This window comes from Canis aureus, chromosome 10 (genome assembly GCF_053574225.1).
Source record: "Canis aureus isolate CA01 chromosome 10, VMU_Caureus_v.1.0, whole genome shotgun sequence".
In the NCBI taxonomy this organism is placed as follows: Eukaryota; Metazoa; Chordata; class Mammalia; order Carnivora; family Canidae; genus Canis; species Canis aureus.
Window position 1 is genome coordinate 26,817,995 of NC_135620.1, and position 17,062 is coordinate 26,835,056.

General features: G+C 45.7%; 1 protein-coding gene across 4 annotated transcripts in view; it reads right to left on the reverse strand.

Moving 5' to 3' along the window:
- Window positions 1-2,187: 2,187 nt before the first annotated feature.
- Window positions 2,188-17,062, reverse strand: part of KLHL3 (kelch like family member 3) — a 113,315-nt gene continuing 98,440 nt past the window's right edge. For all 4 annotated transcript variants that reach the window (XM_077911801.1, XM_077911799.1, XM_077911798.1 and 1 more), the window contains 3 exons: window positions 13,396-13,536; window positions 11,226-11,369; window positions 2,188-6,739 (listed from right to left, as the gene is read on the reverse strand). In XM_077911801.1, coding sequence (XP_077767927.1) covers window positions 6,711-6,739; window positions 11,226-11,369; window positions 13,396-13,536 — 314 coding nt within the window. In that variant the 3' untranslated portion in view covers window positions 2,188-6,710. The remainder of the gene's footprint in view (window positions 6,740-11,225; window positions 11,370-13,395; window positions 13,537-17,062) is intronic.

Genomic DNA, 17,062 nt, shown 5'->3' on the forward strand with positions numbered 1-17,062 from the left:
CCTCCTTGGGCTCAGCACAGCCCTGGACACCACCCAGTGGGCCACCATTAAAAGTGAGGACATCCTGGAGGACAAGAGGACAAAGGAGTTGGGAAAATTGCCTCTAAGAGACCAATACCAAATCTCACCCACCTCTGCCTCCCAGTTTGTGGCTCAGAAAGATTGATGGTGCTGCATACATGGGTCACTCTTGAGATAAAGGTCATAGATCTTGCAGCTGACAGGCCTCCTCAATCAGTGCTTCAGGAAAACTTGCACAGCTGATAAATGAGCTGCCTCTAAAGCCTCAATGACAGGCTCCTAAAGGTGCACTTTGCTTGGGATTTCTCATTCATCCTGCAGGAGAGCCATCCACCCTGATGCCGATATAGCAAGGGAGACAGCTAGTGAGGATCTGACAGGAGAACTACACCAGGGCCCCCATTTAATCCCCTCAGCAGGGGCCAAGGGCAGAGGGAGCACCATTAGCCCTCAACGACAAGGAGCCCTGCATATGGTTAGTGCTTTGCCAAGGTAATTCCAGGGCCAGATGTGAAAGGATGGATCAAATGACTGGTAAAGAGGGAACCGCATGGCTTTTGGAGACAGGAAGCTAAGAGGAGCTTTGTAGCCAACACAGCTCTTGTCTATTCAACGTACATTCTCATCTTCCTTCTCCCCAGTGCAACTCTTGAGTTCGTCTGGAGCAGCAATGCACCCAGTTGAAAGCCTTCACCTCCTCTGACTCCCCCACAGCCTAGGGCCCTGAGAGAAATCTAAGCAGAAATCGCTTAGTATTCTACTAAGGATTTCTGGAAAGGTTTTTCTCTCCTGTACAGGCACTGCCCTCTTTCTTGTACTGCCCCTTGCCTTTTTTTCCCTCCCTTTTTGCAGATATGGCAATAGCTGTGGAGCATCTATCCTGTAACATGGAAAGGATGGAAGATTTAAAAAAAAAAAAAAAACAGATGGACCCAGGATCCCAACAACACGGAACTGCTGTGTCAGCCCTGGAGTGCTTAACTCTGGACTCACGTTTATGTGAGCAAAAACCCACTCTTTGGTTAAGCCACTGCTGTCACTCTGTTGTATAGAGCCAACTGACTTTGGGTGATAGAGTCCAAGCTCTGATTTTGGGACTCTGAGCAAGTTGCTTCACCTCCTCCTAGTCTATTGCCCCATCTGTGTAATGGGAATGATGAGAGAAAGAATCACTACTTCTAATAAATCACCTGCTCTGCGTGTTCCACACGTACCAGTCCCTCCACTGAGGAAGTGCCCATGGTACACACTAGGTAGAGACATACTGCACAAAATACACCTGCCTTGGCTACCTCACTAGACTTTTCTGAGAAACAAACAAACCAAAAAAATCCCTTGAAACTCCTTTGTAATATAAACAGTTATACACATGCTACTAAATCCCCTGTTCTCTGGAGTCAGTGGAGCCAAAGCTAGGAAGATTCTCTACTCCTAAAGCAGATTGTAAACTCAGGAGACCTGTCCCCATCCCCACCCAGAGGGAGGGAGGAAACAAAAGGGACTTAAACACAGTTGTGCCAGAGAGAAAGAAGCCAAGTCAGTGGATGTGAGGTAAAACTAGGCCCTTCTGCATCACTGCATTTAGCAGCCTCCTTCAGCACTGCTACCTTATGCAAGTTATTTAACCCCTCTGCATTTCATATTTTCATCTGTAAAAGATAGTAGTCACTCAGAACTGATGAGCCTTAAATGCGTTCACAGAAGAAAAGCACTACATAAGTGCCTGGAACATAGTACATACTCGGTAAATGTAGTCTAGTATTATTTCATATATGTTGATACTTTATAAATAGACATTTAAAAGTTGTACATATTTAATAAAATACAACTAATATTTGTATATGTAACAATAAAAACAAGAGGTCTATAAAACCTCTAGGTCTTATTAAAAAACTTCTGAAAATCAATATTTATTTACAGCCAGATCTCTTTTTCCTCTTCTCCGTGCCCGAGACCAGCACACCCACCTGACAGTGATCGCTGGACAGTTGCCTACACCACCAAACACTGACTGGGGGGACTGGCCTCTCTGGGACTCACTGAAGAAGATCTTTGTGGGCATGGTACTGTGTTGAGGTCAGAGAGGAAAACAAAATTAATCTGAATATACACAGGAATAAGACCTAGTGAAGAGCCTGGACTATAGAAATGAAAAACTGAGAAAGGTTTTCACAGTTCAGCTTTTATTAAAATTAACACGAAGTATGGGAAACTAAAACTTGATTCCTATTGAAATAATACATTTGAGGAATGGTTTCTTCAGCTACCACTGTAACTGATGGAGGATATGACAAGTGTTCTTTTACAAGACAGATGGGCTCTAACATCCAAGCAGAGAAGAGCAGATCAAGGACCTTACCGATGCAGTGTGTTAACAGGGCATCAGTGATCAAGTCTGGTTGTCTACAGGCAACCACATGGACAGAGCACCCACACAAACATACACATTCAGCGTCTTGAGCCTTCTTTCAAAGTATTTTATACATCATACACAAATTAAATAAGAAGTCGAACAAGGGCCCTTTTATGCCACTAGAAAGAGGGGGAAATAATTTTCAAACTCATAACCCAAGGCAAGAACATAATTTGTTTCTCCAAATGCCACAGTTACAAGCATTCCTGCCTTGGCTCATGCCATATCCACGAGACACTTAGCCCCATGACAAAGGCTGTGTAGGGGCTATGAAGTTGTGATTATCCACTATAGAAGTCTCTTCCATTCCCAAATGTCAAAAGTGCTGCTGCTTGGTCACACAGCACACACAGCACAGCTTAACACGAGGGGCTTAGGACTCTAAATAGTGCAAACACTTTAAAAAAAAAAAATCCAACCTCCTTGCTTCTCCAGGAAAACAAAACCTTAAAAACTCCAGCTAACTGGAATAGGAGTTTGTTCAATCTCCCAACCTGATCCAAAAAGGTGCAAATGGGGAGCATGGAGGCAATTCAAATGGCACCTGTCCCAAAAATAAAAATAAAAGATTTTTTCAATAAGGCTAATGGCAGAAAAATACACAAAATAGAGGCTGGAGTATATAGATAAAGCTCAAGAAACAAGTAAGCTTTAGGTGTAGTATAAGCATCTGTAAAGGACATGCTTAACACATTCTTAATGATCATGAGGAGTGACCCCTCCTTTAAAGTTTATAAACAAGATGCTTCCAAAAGGGACATCATCCAGCAACAGGGCCTTTAGCTGGTGGAAGCTTCAGAAGAACAACGGGACAGAAAAGAATGAGGACTAGTTTACTAGACCTAGGAAACTCCTGGGAGTATACACTGGAGGGCAGACTTTCTCTGGAGCATCTCCATGCTACAGCATGCCAGGCTCAGCACCAGGCAGTGAGAGACACCAGGAGATGGGTCAACCAGCTTCACTCCTGCAAGGAACGGACTCCAAAACAGTGGCCAGGCAGTACAGGGTAATTGCTGAGTCAGGCTAAACATTAGTCCCTAAGCAATTCTAGAGACACCAGTGATTGTGTTTTCCAGCAATCTCCCTCAAATATGGTATGAGAAAGAGGACTCAAAGTAAAAAAGACTCATCTACCCAGAACTACTGAAAAATCTGTTTTAGGAGGGTGACAAGCAAAGGGAAAATAGTTACAGGCATGAACTATAAGAGTGAATGACTTATGGAACAGAACTTTTCATTATCATGGATAATAAAAATCAAATATCCTAAAAAATTATCTTATAAAAATATCTACATTAAAAGTTTAGCCTGAAAGCTATAGCTTCAGTTTTATAAAAAGGCAATCTTTGAAAGGATCTGGCTCAGGAATATACAAACATTACACAACAGATATCAAAGTAACACAGCTCGAAAAGCATGCTAGGGGATATTGCAACTCGTTTGTCATTCAAGAGAATTAAGTGTTCTTACTGCATAGCAGAAAATGAGGTCAGCTTCATTTGCATAATACTGCAACTTTTTAGAAGGAGAGATGCCATTAAGTACTTAGAAGTGACTTTGGAATTCAGAGTCTGACTTCTGTGTTGTCCAAATCAGTATCCAAGCAGCATCTAAGCGGCTTCTAACCTTGGGCTGCAATTCCATCTCATCACTGTGATCGGCTTTCAGATATGCCATCCGCAAAGCTGCATTCACAAGCAGCTGTGGCCACCCAGATGGGGGGGTGCGGCAAGGGGTTCACCTACCATGTGACCAGCACAGACTTGAAATCAAGTCAGTTGTGTTCACTGTGGAGAGAGAATCGTACCTAGTGATAGTGAGACAGCAGGTTTTAAATGGCATCTGTGGGCGGCTAGAGCCCAATGGCTTTTTGGTGGTGACGTACCAGTGTCAGAGTCCCCATGAGAAAGGACGCATGAGGATGAAATGAATGTGGCCTCAGCAGGACTATTGGCAAATGGGCAGTGCTTCCTGGGGAGCTGTGACGTGGAATCAATAGCAAAACTCCAAAAGCAGAAAATATGGCTGGTGAGCTCTGAGGGAAGGGACCCACTCTAGGCAGATGAAAAACAAGAACCTCTCCCACATATGCATGAAATTTCAGCTCCCAGGTGCTGGGAGAGGGGGTGGGAAGTTCACCTTTAATCTGAAATCAGGAGCTGTGTGAACAACACACATGGGACCCCAACCCCCAGCCTCATCCCCACCAGAAACCAAAAGAAAGCCCCAAACCTTCCTCAGGCTGAGAGGAAGAACACTGGCAACAAGAAGCTCATTCCATCAGCTTCCAAGCCAAGGCAGAGCTCTGAAACCACTGTCATCTCCAGTGGGCAGGTGAGAACACAGCACCTAACTGAAGGCATGCCTTGATTCCCCTGGAAATATTTCCTCCATGTCCAACAAAGCTGGATATTTTAGCCTCTTTCCGAAGCCACTAAAAATTCCAGATGCCTCAGTGCTGCCCTCCAAACGTCTCACTGAAATATCTGCTCAACATCAGAAGACGTTTCTTCTTCAAGAGAGTTGAGTGTTTAGTGCTCAAAAATATGCATTAAATACACAAAGCAGCCAACTACTAGGGAGGCTACTGGCTTTATTCCTGCCAGAGTGAGCTGGGAGGGTGCCAGTCTCCTTTAGTATCTGCTTGGAAGTAGCCCAGTGATACCAGAAGTCCCTTATCAGGTTCCACAAAGCCCCTTGACTCCTGTAAATGGACCACCACACCAGGGAGCATTAATCCCCAGCCCCGACAACGTGACACTATTCTCCAGACACAAGACCTTTCCATCTTATGCCAAAAATTCCAACATAAGTGATTTGCAATTTGAGGAACAGTTTCACAATTTTTTTTTAATGAAAATGATTCCATGTGTCCTCAAATACCCACCCCCCTCCAGATGCTTGAAGTTCTGTCACTAATAATTTTTGCCTGTGAATTAGCAAAGCTTTCACCAAGCTCCTCTTTTAAAATGCAGGTAACCCTGAAAGAGATCACACATTCAGGGCATTTACCACCTCCTCCCTCTCAGGAAAAACAAGGAGGAAGGAAATATTGTGAGGGCTGGAGAGAGGATGCAGGCCCTGGAACAAGGGGAGAGAGAGTACAAGGAAAGGAAGACGAGGACCTCAGACAGATCTGACCATTGCCATCAAATGCTGAGGGTCAGCCCCAGCTGGTGTACTCCTTTGAAGTCATCCATGTCCATCTAGATCACATATGACCCCAAGGCAGGGGCAAAACTATCTTTGGGTTTGGAGGTAGGGTGACCTTTTACTTACCCTCCAAACCAAGAACACTTTTGAGAGTAAAACAGGAGGCTGTGAATAATTAAGCCTGGGTAATAAGTATAAATGGGCACTGCCTATCCCAACAAAACTCAGAAGTAGGATCCTCTCTGAGACCATTTTAGGCAGGAACTGCCTTACCACTTTGGTTTGTTGTTTTGTTTTTGTCTTTCATGTGTACATATTTTTTTTCTCCAGTGTCATACTCGGGGCGGGGCTCCTCCAAAGAGCTAGTTTTTCCATTGAAGAGACACAAAAGCATCCCAAACATCAAGGACTAGACGGTTCTCATCTGCTTCCTGGAAGAGAGCCCAAAGAAGAGCACCCTTTGGGAGAGGCTAAGGAACCCATTTGTTCCCAGTTCTAGCACACAGAAGACACAGTGCAGATTCAATAATGCCCAGCTCTTCTGCAGACAGTGCCAGTAGTCAAAGCCAGTCTACAGGCATGGTCAAAGCAATGCCCCTGTCACCAGTCATTTCTGGACATTCCTGGCCTGTTCAACCAGACCTCCAGAAGACAGCAGCTTTAGTAATCTCAGGGTTCCCATGGGGTAAATCCAGAAGAGAGGTTTCTGTGATTTGATTTCTAGCACAGAAGGATCAGTAGTAAAGAAATCCAGTAGATTGTCACACATCCCCCAACCTAGTGGAACACCATGTTCTACACACACACACACACACACACACACACACACACACACACAGGTTTCTCAGGTGTTCCCATAGAAACACACAATAAAGCCCAAAGGTGCTGCCTCGAGCTATCAGGAACCCACTGCTCAGGGAGGAGGCCCGAATGCTTCAGGGGAGCAGGAGACAGGTCACCAGTCTTCAGGCCAGACACCACTTTGCCACATCAGAGGAGGGCACTTCTGACTCCACTGCTGTTTCTCACAGTGAGTGGCACCCAGCAGTCATGGTGCCGCTGTTCTGAGTCACAGGCAGCACCCCACCCCTCCTCCACCTCCTGGCAGTGGGAGTGGGGATCACAAGGGCTTGTGAATCACAGCAACACCTAAAAAAAAAGGAGAGAAAGTTACCGACTTAGCTTCTTCCAAGTTATTCAGAGTCCCATGGAGTTCGTGAGCCCAAGACATCCCAAAGGCCCAGTCAAGAGAAATGGGCACGTTGGTATCCAAACTCTGTGGGGCCCGAGAACTCAGACTTCCAGTCGCTGGTTCTTTCCCACTCTAGTGGCCCAGTCAAGTCTCAGCAAGACACGTGAGCCCACAAGCACAGTCCTTCAGCACCACAGCTTAGTGGTCTCCTTTCACATTATCACATGGACACAGTTCTCGTCATGATGACTCCGACTCCTTTTCCAACCTCAAGAGCTCAGCTTAATGACATTCCCCACCTTCACTGGCTGCCCAGAAGCAGCTCCATGGCTCTATCTATCACTTTAAGAGAAGTGACAGTGATTCATGCCGACCTTTACAAGATACTGAAATGAACTGAAGAGTGAACTGACTTCACTGAAGTCAGAAAAGCTGAATGCCAGTGCTAGCCCTGCCACCAGTCAAGCTGCAGCGTGGTCTCGGGCAAATCCATGGACCTCTTCAGGCTGAGCTCCCATCATGTTTGATGTCACCTGACTGAAAGACCCCTCCAGTGCTCAATGTTATACTTGGAAAAATAGTCCAGACACATCAGTCTTTGGTATGATATTAGCCAAACTGAACCATACTCAAGTATGGCTAGCTTCGTGAGTCCACAGATGACCCTAGATGGTCTCTGTAACGTGGCACATACTGTAGGTGGACTCAGCCAACCTCCCTTCTACTTGCTATCCTCAAATACAGAGACCAGTATATTATTCAACTCGGCTTCCCAGACTGCCTTGCAGCTGGAAGGGGTCGCGTGACCCAGTTCTGGCCAAAACCATTGGAAGGCACGTGTGCCAGAGCCACAGCTTTGGCTCTGTCTGCCGCCCCACCTGGAAGAATGCTGATACATGGTCCAAGGCAGCAGCGGCAGCTGTTGGTAAAGCTGGCAAAACAGAAAGGGAAGGGAGGACAAACCTGGTTCTTCAATGACAGTCTGAGCCCTAGGCCAGCCCTGGACTTCCTTCTGCCTGAGACAGATACATGCCTTCCTTATTTAAGCAAGTACCTATCTGCTTACCTGAACAAAATCCTAATTTATAGGTAAGGTCTACTGGTACGGAGTAACTGACTGGAGCCTTACTTTCGTATATTCCCAGAACTATAAAATCTTCTGGTTGCAGGTGAGGTTGAGAGAACATTGCTTAAAGAAATGCCAGGATATCCCAGTGGTGAGATTCTGCTAAGATACCTGCATGTGAGTTCTGGATAAAGGTATAGATAGAAAGCTCAAAGATGGGCAGCCTGAGTCACCAGACCTGGATGTGCTTCCGCTTTAACAGCATCTCACCTGCACCTCAGGATCCCCCTCCCTTTTTTTTTACTTAAGAGACACACAGAGAGAGGCAGAGACACAGGCAGAGGGAGAGGCAGGCTCTAAGTGGAGAACCTGAGGCAGAACTCGACCCCAGCATCCCAGGATCATGCCCTGAACCAAAGGCAGATGCCCCACCACTGGAGCTACCCAGGTGCCCCATACCTCAGGATTCTTTCATAAGAAAGCTTTAAAAAAAGAGAGAGAGAGAGAGAAAAGCAGGGCCCTGTATTGTTTTATACAAACTTCCTTTTTTGATCATAAAAGTAAAATATTCTTGGGGCACTGGGGTGGTTCCATCCGTTAAGCAGCCAACTCTTGATTTTGGCTCAGGTCATGGTCTCAGGGTCCTGGGATCAAGCCCCATGTCAAGCTCCAAGCTCAATGTGGAGTCTGCTTGAGATTCTCTCTCTCTCTGCCTCTGGCCTTCTCTTTCTCTCTCAAAACAAATAAATAGGGGATCCCTGGGTGGCGCAGCAGTTTGGCGCCTGCCTTTGGCCCAGGGCGCGATCCTGGAGACCCGGGATCAAATCCCACGTCGGGCTCCCGGTGCATGGAGCCTGCTTCTCCCTCTGCCTGTGTCTCTGCCTCTCTCTCTCTCTGTGACTATCATAAATAAATTTAAAAAAAAACAAATAAATAATTTTTTAAGTAAAATATTGTCATTACAGGAAATCTGGAAAACACAGAAGAACACAAGGAAAAAAAATTTAATTTCTTCATACAAAGAGAGTCATCATTATCTTTTTGGACTATTTCCTAGCCTTTGAAAATAATCATGATCATCCACTGAGTGGGCGCTACATGCCAGGGAGGCACTGTGCTAAGCATTCCACATATCACTGCATGACAGCCGTAAGACACTTGGTGTGAATTTATTCTCATTTTACAAATGAGAAAACAAGAAGTTCAGTCAGACCAGTTACCTTGCCCAGAGTCCCAGCCAAGTGGCAGAACTGGAACTCCCACTGAGATCTGACTTCAATACTCCCTTCTCTAAGCAGCAGCTGTTCAAACGTTCATGATCCAGGATGATTTGGCTGAGCTTGCATGGTACATACCTTGCATGATGACCTCCCCTCACCTCTGGCACAAACATTCTCTCATGATGTTAAAAAACACTTTTTTTAAAAAAAGATTTTATTTATTGACAGAATGTGAGAGGGAGCACAAGTGGGCGGAGCAGTGGGCAGAGGTGGGGAGAGAAGCAGGCCCCCCACTGAGCAGACAGCCCAATGCGGGGCTCCATCCTAGGATCCCGGGATCATGACCTGAGCCAAAGGCAGATGCTCAACTGCTGAGCCACCCAGAAGCCGCCCAAAAACTTTCATTGTATAAATATACCACAGTTTCACTCTTTCCCTTATCTCAGACATTAAGTACTTCTCAGATCTTTGCTTATCATAAGTAATACTCCAAATGAATTACTATCCATATGTCTCTGCATTTCAGGCAATTTCTTTAGATTCTAAAAGAATGGATTCATTCAGTCATCGGATTTGAGGACAGATTACATGTTTGCTTCTCCCTCTCCCATCTGCTTCTAAAGTGGACAGACAATAAAGAAGTCGACATGAAATACTCATCACATTGGTGAAATTCTAACCACTTTATACCTAAACCTTCCCTTCTCATTAAGGCCCACTAGGAGCCCAAGGAGGGATCAATCCCTCACTGGCCTCGCCACTTCATGCTTAAAAAGGCCCTGCTCCTCCCACTACGGTTTTGAAAATACTAGTTTTAATAATTAACCTCAAGAAAAGAATCACTCTAAGACCAACATGTCTCTAAAATCTTTATATTTAGTTGAGGAAAATCCTAAACAAGGGAAAAAAGTAAAATCAAGTCACTGCCACTGAGAGCCTATGTTGACAAAATGTGATGTAAAAACTCCTTCAAGCCTGCACGGCACAGTCTTCCTTTGTACTGACATCCAAACAAGAATGAATGACTGGCCTTCTGATGCATAAAAGGGGTAAGAATACCACTGGAGTCATGACGTACACTTCAGGAGATGGTGGTTGTAAGATACTTAGGGTACATTGCTATGTGCTCAATAATATAGTCAATAAATGACTGTAAGCTCTAACTATCCCAGTTCCTGGAAGATGAGATGCAAGCTGCTGAGCTACCTTAGGTGTATATGAGTCTGTGTGTCTCTCTATAGACCCTCATTGTCAGCGGCACTAGCTACATCCGGCCTCCCAAACCTCACCAACCCCTTTACGCACAATCCCCAGGTATAAGCCCCTGTAGCAGCATCATTCCTTACTCCTGCCTGCATATCTGGCCTGGAATGTGTTCCCCCGTCAGCTGTGGTGGTCCAGAGGGCATGGACTCACGAGTCAGACCTGAGTCTGAATGCTGATTTTGTCATTTTTTGAGCTATGTGGTCTTGCGCAGGTTACTTATATTCTCCAAACCCCAGTTTCATAATCTGTAAAATGGAAGGAACCAGTCCCAGGCACCCAGAGGGTTCTTGAAAAGATGGCAGTGAACGTGTACAGGGTCCCGAACACACTACCCTGTGGCACAGGGAGGGAGCACCTGGCAAAGGGCAGCTAGCCATGTCACTGGGGCCCACCTTCAGAGTTGATCATGGCTCATTTCCTCCAGGAAGTTCTCACCTGTCATGCCTTACAGTATGTACAGCATAGCACATTCCATTTAGAAGTTATGTGTACATTGTCTTGTAGCTCCTATTTCATGTAGACAAATCTTATCTTTCCAGTTAAATTTCTGGAAGGCAAGGACTGTATCTTATTGTACCTGGTAGCCCAGAAATGGCAATGAAATTTTTAAACCTCTTATGACAAATTGAGGCAGGTGGAAGTGGCTCCCCGGAACATGGGTGTTAAAAAGAATTCTGGGCCTGCATTCAGGTTCACTGGGGAAACCAGTGCTCATTAGAGGAATCTGTGGCAGGCATAGAAAGGAGTGGTGACCTCTGAAAATTATCTACTATCCCTGGAGGAGGCACGTAGTCCTAAGTTAAGCAAACTTACCTCCACCCTGCCCTGCATCCCCTGTGTAGGAGTGGGGGGAGGGGGGGGAAGGTGGAATCGGGGGTAAAGCATACTGACCTGCATAGCTCCGCCCCGTGCTCATGTTGGTTGGCAGCAGTGTCCATTTGTCGGTGACAGGATTGTAGTACTCCACCGAGGCCAAGTTGCAGGATCCATCATCCCCTCCGACCACATACAGGAGCCCGTTCACCGCACAGACGCCTGGGAATCAGAAGCCACAGGAAACATTACAGCAGGAGCCACAAAGGGGTCGGAATGGGTGGGAAACACACCTGGATGTCCCCTGGAGGCGCTTCTCCTCCTCTAGCTCAGAGGTTTAGTTGTACTCCACAGAAGAACATGCCAACAACAATCACTAGGCCCCAACGATCCTCCTTTCTGAGAAGGTCCTTTCTCTGACCAGGGAGCCTTCACCACTATACACTCCCATGGACATTCCTGGCCCCTGACTCTATAAACACTTAGAGTATCATCGTATGGGCTCCTCTCTACTGGAGCATGCAGATGTGCCATGTGCGGACTGAGCTATGCTCAGGGAATCTCACATACACTACTCCTGACCCGCTTGTAGGTTTTCACTGATAGACGCTGGTGTAGCCACACCATGTGTCTAACAGTTGTGTCTGTGATAACTTCACATGACTTGGATCTGAACCCACACATAGCTCCCAGAGACAAGGCACTCTTCCCGCCCTGATCTCACAGAGAGCTGGCTTAAGGACAAGATCTCATGCTGCAGGAGTCCAAAGGAGGAAAACATGATTTTCCTCATCGAGAGTTTAAAAGGTCATAGTCTAATACACTATGTCTTCTTTCAAAATTACAGTAAGGGGCTGACGATGTTCAAAAAAAAAGTAGTAATTATAAGTATTGATGAAGATAACCTCAAATACTGGTTGAAAGGATACAATGTACCACTTTCCTGGGTGGTACTGAAAGCAAATATGCTCCCTTTGGCTCAAAAATTTCACTCTTGGACTTATATTCTAGAGAAGTAATTTTAGATGCATGCACTGATTAGCCAAAGGACCATTTATAACACAAAAGGATGACCAGAGAAAAAAATGGAAATAACCTAAATGTCCAATAGTAAATGAGTTAAATTGTGATATAGCCATTTGAAATACCATGTAAATCTATTTTGTGTTATAATAAGATAATCATGAAAGATTGTAAAGTGGATTAGAAAAGCAAGTTATAAAACAGCATTACAGTAGGATTCCACTTTTGCCATAAAAAAAGAGAAATATCTGTATGTGAATGTGTACGTATATACATATTTCCATTTAAACCTAATTCCTGGATTCTTGATACACTGGCTGTCTCGGAGGCTCTGCAATCCCTTGCTCACCTGGCTAAAAGCAAAATGCCAAGTTGTATCATAGCAGGCTCAGGCAATGGGCAAATTAATAAACTCCCCTCTGTTTACACTTTCAACATGTAAGCTACAAATGAGTTTAGCAAACAGATAATTTGAGTGTAAAGGAAATAAATCCACCTGAAAGTCATCTATTTGCCTTTCCAGCCTGGGAAGCTAAGCTAAGCCAACACTTTCATTAGAGCAAAGAGGCATAAAACAAGATATACCAACACAAGACACGACCTATAGGGCAAAGCTGTCAAAGGGAAGAGTGTAGGGATGCCAGGCTTCCGTAATAAAGATTTAAACATTCTGAGAAAAATCATTCCCACAGGAAGGAAAAGGTGGAGGGGACAGAGAGCTAGGAAGCACAAAGTGAGGACGATGATAAGTGCTCCCACTGGAGAATGAAGTAGGGCCTGGTTACCCCTACAAGAAAGGAGACAGGTTTCAGATGGGAAGTGAGAAGACTCCAAAGCCAGGTACTGGTGAAGGAAATACAGAACCGAGTGTCACTGACTGGCCATGTCCACATAGCCCTGTGCTCAACTACCCAACAGGGCCACTAGGAAGGAGGCTCTGGTGGCAATCAGAGGGCTTTCTTCAGTCTGTGTCCACACGTGTACAGTGAAAGTTATCAGCCCCTGCATCTAAGTGGGGGACCATATGGCTAGCATTTGTGCTCCCCAGCTCTCCCCTCTCCTAACTCAGCACCTAGTTGTCGAAGGGATAATTCCATTTGGGGTACAAGTTCCGGCCCAGGTTCTGTTAGACAGCCATTGCTGGTCTCTCCCCTCTGCCCTTCTTTTACAGCTAGTATTTGCACCCACACCCCACAAGGACGGAAGGACAGAGTGGCTGTATTACCTGCATTTCGCCGGCACATGTTCATGTCTGCCACCTGCTTCCAGGTGTTTGTTCCAGGATCGTAAACTTCAACACTCTTCCTCACCAGGGGCCCGTCATGCCCGCCGGTGGCATACAGCTGTCCACTGAGCACCCCGACCCCTGAAAAGCAGAGCACAGTGTCTCAGCCTCAGACTGGCCACTGTGACCAGAAGCCAGGAGAGCTGGCATCCCGTCCTGGGCGGCTGTCACCAGCAGGGTGACATGGACAGTGCTGTTTTGTTCCCCTGGGCCTCAGCGCCCTCTTCTGTAAAACAAATATAATGACATCCTGCCTGCCTCCTAAGGCTGTCAACCTGAGAATTCCCCAAAGATAAAGTAAAAATTATCCTGTATCTATTTAAAGAAACATAAATATACATACGTATGTAACAAATATGTGTGTGTGTGTGGGTATACAATGGGGAGAGAGGGTTTATATGCAAAGAAAAAAAAAGACTGCAAGACTTCCAAAACTTTAGTAGTTATACCCAGATGGTAAAATTTGTCTTCCCTTTTGCCTATGTTGCCAAGTTTTTCTACAATGTTGTATTACTCATATTCCTCAGCCTTCTATTATATGGGTTGCATAAAAAGAGTTAAAAGCAGAGACCAGCCACGCAGCAGGTGTGCTGATATCATTACCACATGGACCTCCTCACCTGTTTTGAAGCAGAACCTGTTCTTTCTGCCACATGCTCTCCTCTTAGCTTCCAGAGGGGCATTAAATCCCTCCCACTGTTGACAGACCTAAGCTGACTCCTAGAACGGCATTGTGGACAGGATTTAGAATAACCTTTCAAAGTCCTCTAATGTAAGTCACAGAAATAAAAGCCAGAAGGAAGGACGGTGGCCCAGGACCAGAAAGAGCAACTGACCTTGGACATGTGGGGTCTGGACCTGGGTGTCTCTAACCTGCCACCAGGTCAACTTCCCCTTTCGAGGTCTCAGTCCTCCCACAGGTAAAGTGAGGGAGCTGGACTGGATGGGCAGTTCCAGGGGACCAGGGGCAACACCACCCCACGATGTGCTACATCTCATTCAGGTGGGGAGATTTTGAAAAGACAGAATCCAGGGCCTCTCTCCCACAGACACTGGCTGGAAATCAGAAAAAGCACCTCAGGTGACTGGGATGTGTAGCCAGGTGTCAGCCCAGGGCACCAGATTTCTAGGATATAAACTTCACACAGACAAGGACCCTGGGTGCCTTATCTCATCTGCTTCCCTGCACCTGACGACACCAGGTTTATTGTTTAAATGACAAGATATGTAAAATCCCCTCTAGCAATTATGCCACAGTTGCCATAAACTAACAGCAGATGGTGGTGTTGTACCAGCAACGGCTATCTAACAGCCAGGTTTAATACATTCAGGGTGTTCCAAAGCAGCCTTATCTGCCCCTCTTCCATGCTCAGCAGGAACAAGCCCAGCCCGGGTCCCAGAGATGGACTCTCTGGGACCATGGACTCCGGACTTCGCCGGCAGATGGACTCCTCAACCAACTGCAGGCGAAGTTCATACCCTAGTAAAAAAACAAGCAGCATTCCAGGCCATCGGGGTCACCCTTGTCCTTTTGTAGCCAGTTCCACAAATGTTCACATAGAGGTCTTCTGGACCTCCTGGCACTTCAAAGGTTCTTTGAGCCACCAAAGAACACCCACTATCACAAGTGTATGGGTTCCCCTCTCCAGAGGGATGGCTTTCCCACACTTTAGGGACATGAAGCACAAAGCAAAATCTGTCCTGGGAGCCTGATGCCAAGACTCAGTGATGAGGTAAAGTGTCCACTCTGGGAGAGACAGCATTCCCTAAACTGATTTCACCCGAGGACACAGGCAGCAGAACTGCTAGCCCAGGTAAAGGCAAGAGCAGTTCCAGCGAACTCCACACAGCAACAACCCCTGGGTCGCCTGGCAGAGACAGAGCTGTTGGCCTCCAGAAGCCCATTTAAGGCAGGTGAGGCAGGTCTGTGCTAGTGGCTCCACACGGGGCTGTACCTCCACACTTCCTGCTTGAGACATTCCTAGAAGCCACCCCCCTATCTCAGGGCTACCCCACTCTTCCTGAGCTGTCCCTACATCCTTGAGCCTTGAACTTGCTCTCACACCTCAAGTCATAGAGGATTCCTAGGAGGTGTGAAGACAACTCTACTAAGACCCTAGAAACCACGATTACTCAAGGAGCTCTATGGAGGGGCAGGGGTCATGAGATGGGTGAACTGCATTGGCCTCTAAGGAACGTCTACTATAACCCACTCATTTCACATCTGAGGAATCAGAAGCCAGAAAGGAGGAAGGGATTTGCCCAAGGTCTCATGGTAAGCTTCAGCCGGCCCAGCACTAAAGCACCAGTGTCCTGACTTTCAGGCATTTGCTCCACGTTTAGGAAGGGCCAACTGGTCAGAATTAGCAGAAACAAGCCCGCTAAAAATAGCATCCCAAACACAAATGCTTCTTAAATGGGGCCGTATACCTCTTTTCTTTTCTAACCAGTGAGCACACACAGGTTTTTGAATTTAATATTAAAATAGCATAGTTTTTAAGGAATGCTGAACACTCACATGTTTGGTGCTATAAAGTGAGATTATAATTCAATCTTCAAAAACACACAAAAGAAAAAATTATATAAAAAAGAAAAGCCTTGAGGGCATTATACTAAGTAAATTAAATCAGAGAAAATATCCTATGACCTCCACTTCTATGTGGAATCTTTAAAAAAAAATCAAAGCTCATAAAATAGAGAACAGATGAATGATTGCCAAGGTCAGGGGGTGAGAGGGTGGGCCAAATGGGTAAAGGTGGCCAAAAGGTACAAACTTCCACTTATAAAATAAAAAAGTCATGAGGATGTCAGGTAAAGTATGGCAACTATAATTAATAAAACTGTATTTCATATTTTAAAATTTGCTAAGAAAGTAGATCTTAAAAGTTCTCATCACAGGAAAAGAAATTCTGTGACTATGTGTGGTGACAGATGTAATGTATGTGGTGATCATTTCATAATATATACAAATACCAAGTCAAAATGTTGTATATCTGAAATTAATATACTAATGCATGTCAGCTACACCTCAAATTAAAAAAAAAAAAAAAAAAAAAAAACAACGAGAAAGGAAGAGTATTATTGGTGGAAACTCACAACTGTTGCTTCCCTTTGAGGAAGTCACACAACCTTCCCACCCGGCCCAGGCTGCTCAGCACTCATCAGCTCCCAACAGAACCAGACCAGAGAGCCAGGGCCCAATATTCCATGCCTCTGTCCTCTCAGACCCTTTCTTTGGGCCTCTGAGGTGATGGGGGCTGTTGCTCTACTTCCTGGAAAATCCCAGAGAGCACATGGCTCCTTGTCTTCCCACAGGATTCAGAAGTGAGCCACACTTGCAAAGTCCTTCCCTTTCCATGTGGGGAAGGGAGTGAGGGGTGCAGGTAGGGAGATGTAAGTTCATCTCCTAATAGGAACACTGACAGCTTGGTTTTCAACCCAGACAGGCAGGCTTGAGTTTCATCCACTGGAGACTAGGACAGCCATGCTCACTGCTCTACTCTCTAAGAATGTGACTGTGATAATTTAGGGGTCAGAAAAGCTAACTTCAGAGACAAAGCCGAGTGGGAATCCCACTCTACCAGTTAAATGACCTTGGGCAAATTAT